The following is a 10,811-nucleotide window of genomic DNA, read 5'->3' as shown; positions in this document are numbered from 1 at the left end:
TTACTCAGAGATCTGTAGTCCCTTCCACTGTTGCTGCAGCGGCATAGACACAGCTAGCTGTGACACAACTGCTGATAGCATGGACACAGAACCTGACCACAGCCTTCTCTGTGAAACACACCTGACCACAGCCTCCTCAGTAAAAACACACCTGATCACATTGATATACATTTAGATGTATTCATTTAGCAGATGCTTTTATCCAAAGCGACTTACAGAATTAGGAATCACATTCAAGCTGCAGTGCAGAGGAGACCATATAAGAATTACTACTGCATCTGTCAATACTATTAGTAGAGGATGAGAGTGCCGACATTGTAAGTACTAGTCAAAGTGTGGTAGGAGGAGGAACTGGTAGAAGGAGGTGGAAGGGGGGTAGACAGGGAAGTGCATGGGAATTGCATGTTAAGTGTGTTAGGATGTTGGACGTGTTAAGGGTTATTCACACCAAGAACGATAATGATAACTAAACAATATATCGTTCTCGTTAAAGGGACACCAGGCAATGTTTTCGTGTTAATTACTCATCTTCGTAAGTCCGTATATGGTAGAGGTCTACACCCCCGCGGTAGACCCATGGGTCCCGACGCAAAAGAGTGTGGCGCTGGACAACTTATGAAAGCTCTTTGCGGGAGCGGGCGGGATGAGAGAGGTGTGTTCGCGGGTGCGGGACAAACCAATGATTCACTGCACTCCCGCAAATTAAATATGTGCGTAAAATTAAATATGGAAATTATTGAAGTAGTGTTCATCACTATAGTTCAGCTGGATGTTCTGTTAGGCAGCATTACAAAACGGGGTTTAAGCATAACTGACGAATAGCAGGCCTATAGCCTATATTGTCGTTTATGTGGGTTCAATTTGTTCCTGCTGCTCATTGTCAAAACTCGAAATCGAAAGCATGACAGAGGAAGAGGGCACCAGACTAGGCCTACTTCAGTTGTTAGCCTACATTCAGAACCAAGAAACTGACATCTGGAGTCTTTCTCAGGTGTGTGTGCTCCTTTCGTGAGACTGAATAGGCTATCCCTCTTGCATGCGGGCTTTAGCGGGCGGGAGCGGGACATCATGTTATAGATGCGGGCGGGAGCGGGACTAAAAATAACACATTAATGCGGGAGCGGGACAGAATATTGCGGGAGCGGGCGGGCAGACCTCTAGTATATGGTTAAATGACTCATTACAGGGCGAATGAAGACTCTCTCGCCTGCCCCTACTGCCTGTAGGAAGAATATCCCGCTTACAAGTTCAGTGTATCGTACCCACCGACCGAAGCAGGATCAGTTTACATCCTGCATCCACAGCACAGAGGTAGGCTAACGAAACGCTAGCGATTGTTGCAAACGTGTGTATAATGGCAAAGCCCGTGAAGAAGCGACGAAAACCCTTGACGGAAAATGCAAAGAAAAGGAAAAGAGCTTCAGACCGAGCGAGGGGGAGTTTCGTAGAGAAAAAGCATCAGGCTTGCCTGGTGTCCCTTTAATATGAATGACGGCAATCACACATAAACTATAACGATAACGACATGAAGAACGATATCGTTGGGGATCACTTTCAGAGCAATTTTGAGAACGATAAAAAGCTAATAGCCAATCAGAACCCATTAAATGTTAGCCGTCACATTCATTAACACAAGGAGAGACTTTGTTTATCGTTGTTCAGTGTGGACGCTTTTATCGTTATGGTTATAGTTATCGTTATCGTTCTTTGTGTGTTCTTTAGGTTAGTAAATTAGAATTAAAATTTTCTTTGGTGAGTGGTTGTTTGGACCATTATGCACTGGCCAGTTGTCCCCGCCCCACTAATCCCATCTAAAAGTCAAATAAAATAAATAAAACAGAATAAAATAAAAGTTAAAAGAAAAGAAAATAAAAGAGAGGAGCTTGTAAAAAAGACACAGAGTGGTTTAAAACTTTAATTTAATTTTTCATTAAGACCTTGTGGGTGTAGTGTTTGAAGTTTTAAAATCCACAATCTCTCTGCTCTTTTCCTCTGTAAAATTGTCCAGCCTGGGTTCCCTTCAAGGCCACAGACCTTCAAATGTGTGATGTTGTGCGTCTGGAAATGTGTGACGAGATAAGTGTTGAGTGTATTTTTATGTATGTTGTGCAGATGTTGTTTGAGGCGTATGCGAAGTGTATGTCCAGTTTTCCCGATGTACAACATGTGACAGTGAGTGCAGGTGATAACATATACTATATTGGGAGTGTCCAAGTTTAGTGGATTGGTGGGTGCAGAACAGTGGCTATGAATATTGGTGATGAATAGGTGAGGGGTGAAGTGTAACTTTTCTTTAGGGGGTGGTGGTTGTAAGTGACGGGTGAAGGTTGTGCGTATGAGGAGGTCTTTGAGGTTTTTATTGCGTCTATATGCGGAGATGAGTGTGTGGTGTTGGAAGGTGGGGTGTGTTGTTTGGAAATCAGTATAGTGTTGTTTCAGTGTGTGGTGAAGGTGTTGTATGCCGTGTGAGTAGGTGCCAATAAGGGGCAAGAGATGGGGTGGGTCAGGGTTGGGGTTAGGAAGAGGGTTGGGGTTAGGGTTAGGTTCACATTGTACGCGGCATGCGCTGCGCTTTCCGCTAGGTTGCTCTTGGTTGAGGTAATGTCCCAAAGAGTTGTGGTCACTGCCAGGCTCAGCGCAAAAGACCTATGATTTACAGCACAGCGAGGCCAAAGTTCAACATGGTTAACATGCATTTACAGAGTGGCTAAGCACAGAGTGGCAAAATGCACGCAAGCCGTGGACAATAATGGGCTTCATAGCGGAGCGTTGCCGCTTGGGCATACAATGAGAACACCCTTTAAGGTCTGTGTTAGAGGTGTCTATTATTAACCTGTAGAGAACCCTGGTTCAGAGACTCTGTGTAGCCTGTTGGTTTCATGGTGTTGCTCTTACCTGAAGCTGAAGCAGCAACACCAGTGCTGACTCACAGCCTTTCCTAACGCTAGGCTGCACTAGTATCAACCCACAGCCCAAACCTAATGCTAGGCTAACTGCAGCTCAACCCTAATGTTAGGCTGCACTAGTACTGACCCACAGCCCAAACCTAATGCTAGGCTAACCGCAGATCAACCCTTAGGCTAACTGCAGCTCAACTCTAATGCTAGGCTAACTGCAGCTTAACCCTAACACTAGGTTAACCGCAGCTCAACCCTAATGCTAGGCTATCCGCAACTCAACCGTAACATTAGGCTAAACTAACTGAACGTTAGCTGAACAGACTGATCAGGAACAGTGTTAGATCGATGGAGGAGGATGAGGGCTGGTGAATTTGAAGGAAAGTTGATCTGGCTGATGTTGCCATGTGTATGATATAGATTTATACAACCACTGGAGATTATTTATTTTATTGTAAATTCTTTAATCATGTCACCATAGAGCCATGCTTACAGACAAGTGATCCAGATACACAGTGAACTTGACAACCAGTAACAAGTGATCCTATCAAATACACAGTGAACTTGACAACTAGTAGCACAAATGCAGTGAGGAAAATGGAAAGTCTACTGTAAGTGTGTTTATACATTCTCTCTCTCTCTCTCTCCGTCTCTCTGACTCACAAACACACACACAGAAAGACATTCCGCCGAATCCCCCAACCCCCCCGCCCCACCCACACCACCCTACTCCACACCCCCCCCACATCTGTACCTACCCCGCCCCCCCCGACACACATCCACACCCCCCACATCTGCACCTCCCCTCTCCACACCCCCACCCAGCCTTTTCTCAGAATGAGTGTGTGTACTTATGGAGTCCCCTAGCCTGGCGAGCCAGACCCACATTAAAATGTAGGGTCTGGGCACTCATCGTTCGCAGTGGTCAGTCCGAGGGGCGGGATAATCAGTTGTCTTTCAAATTCCGTCTGCACGCAATAGGACGCAATAGGATATTTGTTTTCAAGTAGCAGGGAATTCAAGCCAAACCGTTGCAACTCTGCCATCAATCATTATGTTAAGCCCACCAAACGACTCTATACACGATTTCAATGTCCTGATTAAGTTTCGATTTCTGGAGCTCACAAGCCAACGGAAAGTTGCTAGACTAGCCCTGGCAGCAAATGTAATTTGGCTAGGAGTCCCCCATACCAGCTCATTATTTCCTCTTCGCTGGATGCTGTAGATCAGATCTCCAAGCCAGTTGTCACAGCTGTGCTGATGGAGAGGACTCCTAGCTCCCCACCTCTCCCACTCCACAGCTGTCACAGCTGTGCTGATGGACTCCCAGCCCCCCCCCCCATCCCCGCTTGTGTGTGTGTGTGTGTGTGCATCGCTTCTGTTTGCTTTGGATGTATATCATGCAATACTGAGTCTGTCAGAGGGCTGCTGTGTTTGAGAAAGTCAAGAGGAACTGTACACATTGCTGTGTGTGTGTGTGTGTGTGTGTGTGTGGGTGTGAGACAGGGTCTTCTGTAGGTGTGTGTGTGTATCGGCCTGCTGCGTCTGAGAGAGGGGGTCTCCACACGCACACACACACACAGACTATGTTGTTGAGATTTCTCTCAGTGTGCAGACAACAGCTCAGATTGATACTCTGCTGCTGACAAACATAATCATCTGGGGGTGAGAATTACGACCCGCCTGTCAATAACTGCCCCAGCATCCAGGCACTCTGTTACCCCACGCCTGATCTTATGACCGTTCCGCTACCCCATGCCTGAGCACATGACCACTCAGTTACCCCACGATGACCCCACCCATCAGATGACACTGAGGCATCTGAGAGCTTCTGATGAGGCAGACATCGATAAGGCAGAGCAGCTAGGTTCTGAGAGTCCGATACTGAGGTCTTCCTCAGCCTTGCTGCATGAGTTAAGGTGACATTCTAATAACCAGAGAAACCCAGGTCACAACCAAGTGGGATATTCACATACTTTTACAACAGTGAAAGATTTTAAGAACACTAAAATTATCAAAACATTAAACATTTTACATTCGCATTTTTTACAAAACATTTGAGTGGAAAATAAATAAAAGATTAGTTTAGAATAGTTTAGAAACAGAGATCATGTTTTGCCTTCATGCATGTGCACCTGTCTTCATTATTAAGTTCAGATTACTCTCCTATATAAATCATTCCACTATTCATGAAAGTACTGCCCCACCAACCAATCAAATCCTATAGTTTCTCCACCAACCAATGAAATCCGTCGGAAGGGTTTCCCCCAAAGTATCTGATGTCCACCATGTCTGACTCATCCACGAACGCAAACGACTCGTCCATGAACACACAGGACTCACCCATGCACACACTAAGTGGACACAGGGTTAAGAGGTCTTATCTTATCTAAAGCCCTAACGTTTTAAAGCTGACCCCAGATAAGGATGATGCATTTGCAACACAAGTCTTTGTATGTGTAACAGTCCATAGATTTCCAGATCAATTGTGTATGTCTGCACTGAAATTCAATACTCTCGCCCTCTCACTTCCTCTCTCCTCTTCTCTTCAACCCCTCTTTCTCACTCCCTCTCTTCTCTCCCTCTTTCTCATTTCCTCTCTCCTCTTCTCTCTCTCTTTCTCACTCGCTCTCTCCTCTTCTCTCCCTCCTCTTCTCTCTGTCCATCCCCCTGATGTTTCTCAGGCGATGCTGAACATGGGATCCGTGTCCTGAGCTGCCCCCTGCTGTCTGAAGTTGACTCTCTTGGTGGCGGCGCTGTAGGAGTTCAGCTCTTCCTGCTCCGTCAGACGCTCTGGACTGTCCAGAGACGAGTCCTTAACGGCGCTGTAGTAGACCGGAGGATTGTGACTGGGCAGTTTCTGGCTGCCCCCTCCCCCTGCCCCTCCGCGAGCGCCACCCCGACATTGGCAGAGCTTGCGGAAGGCGGTACGGAACTTCTGTGACATGAGGTTGTAGATGATGGGGTTGATGGCCGAGTTGGCGTAGACGCAGGTGCGGCAGAAGAGCAGGAACCAGGTGTCCAGGTACGGCGGGTCCATCAGGGAGTTGACCACAACCAGGGCCCGGTATGGCAGCCACAGAAGGGCAAACAGAACCACCACAACTGCCAGCATCTTCGTCACCTGCAGAAGAAAGGACAGGAACACACAGGGGGGATAGACGTGGTGATGACACACGATGACTGGATAGGCCTCCACCTCAACACCAGCCTATGTCAACATGGCGTCCCCTTAGAATAGTTCTAACTGCGTTCTGAGTAGTTCTGAGATATTGAGCTTCAAAGTTTTAGAATTCCATACCGTTTTATTGATAAGTGGAACACGCCTCTTTAGATATAATGTCAAAAATGCATACAACTTCTAGAAACACCTCACCTCACCTTATTAACTTTACAGAATAAGAATATGTCAATAACTCAATTTTGGCAAAAATGCTAGATAGAATCTTATAATTCTAAGGGGACGAATCGACAGAACTGACCTGATTGGAATTCACAAAACTGACTTGAATGGAAATAACAGAACTGACCTAAATGGAAATAACAGAACTGACTTGGACTGAAGGCACAGAACTGACCTCTGCCACTCTAGAACAGTGGTTCTCAAAGTGTGGGGTGGGCCCCACTAGTGGGGAATAGAGACATGACAGGTGGGGCACGATGAACAGGTGGACATTTGTTTTTTGTGCCTATCTTTAATAATGCCTTTCTTTTTTTGACAAGGAAGATCATAGTTTCAAAACAAAATAGCCACACACAAACATAGGAATCATAAACAGGCTGACATATAAATAAAAAAATCATTAGATCCAGCAGGAAATGTAATGAAACTCAACCCAAATGAGTTGGGTTGGTCAGGTGGGGCTTGAAAATTCCCCACCTCCAAAGTGAGGAATGACAGAAAAAGTTTTGAGAACCACTGCTCTAGAACAGTGTTACTCAACCGGGGTGCCGCGGCTAATAAAATGAAATTGAAATAAATGAATGCCTAATTTTGGAATCTTTCTTCAAGCTTTATCACACAGTTAAGTAAATGGAGGCCATGCACATCAGAGAAAATAGTTATATATTATATAGAAAGCTGATTAGTTGTCATAGCGTTGTGTCGCTGTCAATAGACTAGCAACATAGACAGTTTTTTGAAAAGAAAAGCTCCAGAGTCTGATACATTATACCTTAACATCATCCCCTTCATTGTGTGGTCATTCAGTGAAGAAGGTAGAGACCTAGCAAGACTAAGAAACGACAGTATGATGACAATTACTTCACCTTCGTATTCATCTTCAAGGGTTAGGTAGTATCGCGTTACAAGTAGCCTAACACACATGAGTAAAAAAGTATTTTTATCAAGGAACTTTCCATATTCTGTCGTGGAAAATTTCCACTTCCGAATCCAACTGTCCAATTAAGACTTAACTATTTAGCAATTAGCACTCTGGAACAAAGTAGACAATAGACAGAAGTAGACAATGTAGACAGAAGATTTTCCGAAGACTGTTGATCTTTATTCACCGTATTGCAATGATAGTACAGCCCAGTCCAGACCAACCAAAGCAATAGGGAGGAGATGTCATCAGCTGGGGCCCCTGATGAGATCTGCCTATGGAGGGCTATACACTATATTTTATACCCCTTGGCCCTCGAGAAGTGCCGCCTTCTCGCACCATCCCCAAAAACACCTTTCACAAATCAGTACCAAGCAGGGTTGCTTACATTGGTGGAAACCATCTTCCCATCATATAGTACATAAAACTATATGCAAACCTGTGTAATGCATAGGAAACATATGTAAAATAGAACCTGTTTTGGTTCTTTCCATTTTGGGGAAATAGGGCCTTCTTATCTTATTCTCTTCCTAGCTGGACAGGCCCTAACTCATGAGACACAGAAGCCACCTACTCTCTGTCCTGTCCGGTCCTCGCCAGCTTGATAACACCCCCTCTCCCTTAACCATCTAAGGAGATCCTCTCATCTTGGTACCCACAGTACTTTTCCACTCACCCCACTCCTCTGACAGTTGGTCTGGCCTGCACAAGATATAATGACCTCACAATACTCACAGCAAATGCAGTGACTAAGACTTATGACACTCATGAATATATTCTTCTGGATTATAAAAACCCAAGTCTCTCACTGAGTAAGTCACACTCCTGTGTGTGTGTGTGTGTGCGTGCGTGCGTGCATGAGTTGTAGTATGCTACATGCATTATGCATTTGTTGGTCTTCAGAGACAGTGTGTGTATTCTAATGATAATCTACATAAAACATTTTTTTTTTACAAAGTTTGTTGTGCCATGAGATTTTTCATTCATGTAAAGGGTGCCACTATGCCTTGAAAAAAGGTTGAGAAACACTGCTCTAGAACATCACTGTGGTGTAGGTCTTCAGTGGTCTACAGTGCGTGCTGCTGTTAGGTGCATCTGGGTGTATTTAAGCTTGGTATATATACACTGTGCAATTTTAGAAATACATTTATTAAAATGGCAAAATCCAGCTCACACAGTTCCATTAAATCTGTCTGTGATGTGTGAAGCCAAAGATCATAATGTATGTGCTAACACAGTTGACAGCATGGCCGGATCTAGAATAGGGCTGGGAGGGGCAATGCTCCCCCAAAAATTTCTTCTGCCCCACCTAATTGGTCAATTTTAATTGACAGCTATTAAATCTGCTAATCACACTTTTCTAATTCGTCCCGTCTGAATTTCGAGGGTGCTGATTTGCTGGTTGGATAGTATAAATACCAGAGCAGCAGCGTTCCCCTACCATTCCACACTGTGTGCATCACTTGCTGTTTCATACTTCAGTAGAGAGGGCTTAGCTATATTTCCATAATACGCTACTATGTAATATAGATTCTTGTTGCTGGTTTAAATAAAGACTGTAACTGTAGTGTTAAAGTTTGTATTATTCTCGTTTTGAATAAGGTTTGTTTTTTAGGTAATGTGCATGTTAGCTTTCTAAGGTGATCTAGCCAGTTAGTTTGTTAACATTGGTCATTCCTTAACTGTGTTATAAGCAGGGTGGGAATTTTACTGCGGCCACGTCGTTGTCCCTTGCGTTGGCCGTGATGCCTCTTTGAAAATCGGAGGTTCACAGGCCACTGTGGGTCTGTGGCCTTGGTGCCCCTTTCTTTCTATATTCTGCTTTGCATCCGACTAGCGATTTTTATTTAGCCTATGGCCTGTCAAATTAAGCTTAGCATTCACAACGCAAATTAATTTAGCTGTCTTTTACGCAGTGGAGAATGTGACAGCGCACGGCAAGAAAGAAAGTGCATCCAAATTCACCCATTATTTGCCGCAAGTTCTTGTGGTAAACGGTTCGCGAGAAAAGTAACTAATTAATTCATGTTACATTCTGCGCCCATCTCCCTACCCATTTATCTCGGTGGAATACTTCATGAATTTTTCCCGAACACATGACAAACCATATATCAGAAGAAACAGCAGACCTTACAGAATACAAAGGTGTAAAGCATTTCCCTGTACAGGTAGCCATTCCAGAGTAATCCGGTTTTACATTTGCAGCAATGTCTAAATGCATGTCTCCAACTTTGGGCTTCAGGTTTAACAGTGTGTTTAAATTGTTCAATACATGATTTAATAACAGGCCAAATACAAAATAAATGTTACAAATATTGCCTAGATATCTGTAAATATTAAAATCAGCTGACTAAGAGTTTGTCAAGTAGCCTTAATGATCACAAAATGCAAAGCATGCATGTAGACTATTTGAGTTTCTTAAAGCTGAAATGTGCTTAAATTGTTCAATACATGATTTCATAACAGGCAACATAGAAAATAAATGTTAAATATAGCCTAGATATCTGTAAATATTAAAATCAGTTCTATGATTAACAGTTCTATGTAATATGGCATGTTTGCTATTAAATAAGGGTTTTGAGGTGAAAAGTAAGGCATTTGTAGGTGAAACTGAGCGGTTTTGTTGCGTAGTGTAAATGTTGTGTGTGTGTGTGTGTGTGTGTGTGTGTGTGTCACTGTTGACATGCCCCGACCTGACTGCCTGTTTGCATCTGCACATTTGCATCTGCACCGTTGCACTCTCTGCAGGTAAACCAAGTGTTAAGGGAAATCGCCACTCTCCGCAGGCAAACTGAGTGTTAAGGGAAATCGCCACTCTCCAAACGAAGTGTTAAGGGAAATCGCCACTCTCCGCAGGCAAACTGAGTGTTAAGGGAAATCGCCACTCTCCAAACTGAGTGTTAAGGGAAATCGCCACTCTCCACAGGCAAACCAAGTGGTAAGGGAAATCGCCACTTAACACTATAAGTTATAAGGGAAATTGGTTGGTAACTGTGTCTACTGTGTGATAGCCTGAAACCGTGCAGTTTTAGAGGGGCTGCGCTTTGAGTTCTATCAGGATCTGTGTGTGCTTGGGTGGCCTCATGCTTCCATTTTCTATGTGTGTGTGTATGTGTGTGTGTGTGTCCAGCTGATCTGTGTAAATGTCAGGGGAGATAAGTGCTCTCTAGGGCCCCCTGCTGGTTCAACACTCCTCATGCGAGACACCACCCGCTGCTCTTTCATGTTAAATGTCATGACCCATCACCCGGCTCTGCTGCTCAGCAAGTCTGTTCAGCTCACTGTGCTTATCGCCACTGCCTCACTGTCGCAGTGCTCCACTGTCTCTGCTGCTCAGCTAGCGCATTCAGCTCAAAGTCAAAGTCAAAGTCAAAGTCAGCTTTATTGTCAATTTCTTCACATGTTCCAGACATACAAAGAGATCGAAATTACGTTTCTCACTATCCCACGGTGAAGACAAGACATATTTTGCCAATTTAGGTCCACAGACAAACATAACAGTCAAGTAAACAAAAAAGTAAGTAAATAAGTAAATAAGAGGGCACATATAATAGTGAAAAAATAAGAGCAGCAAAATTTGGTTGAAATT

The 10,811-nt window shown here is 44.1% G+C and overlaps 1 protein-coding gene across 1 annotated transcript in view; it reads right to left on the bottom strand.

The window, feature by feature from the left end:
• Positions 1-5,552: 5,552 nt before the first annotated feature.
• Positions 5,553-10,811, bottom strand: part of LOC121713397 (thyrotropin-releasing hormone receptor-like) — a 7,427-nt gene continuing 2,168 nt past the window's right edge. Inside the window, exon 3 of the mRNA XM_042097956.1 lies at positions 5,553-6,021. Within this exon, the coding sequence (XP_041953890.1) occupies positions 5,578-6,021 (444 nt within the window). The 3' untranslated portion in view covers positions 5,553-5,577. The remainder of the gene's footprint in view (positions 6,022-10,811) is intronic.

Source organism: Alosa sapidissima, chromosome 7, assembly GCF_018492685.1.
Source record: "Alosa sapidissima isolate fAloSap1 chromosome 7, fAloSap1.pri, whole genome shotgun sequence".
Taxonomy (NCBI): Eukaryota; Metazoa; Chordata; class Actinopteri; order Clupeiformes; family Clupeidae; genus Alosa; species Alosa sapidissima.
Note: the sequence above shows the minus strand (reverse complement) of the source record. Positions and strands in the feature narration are given on the sequence as shown.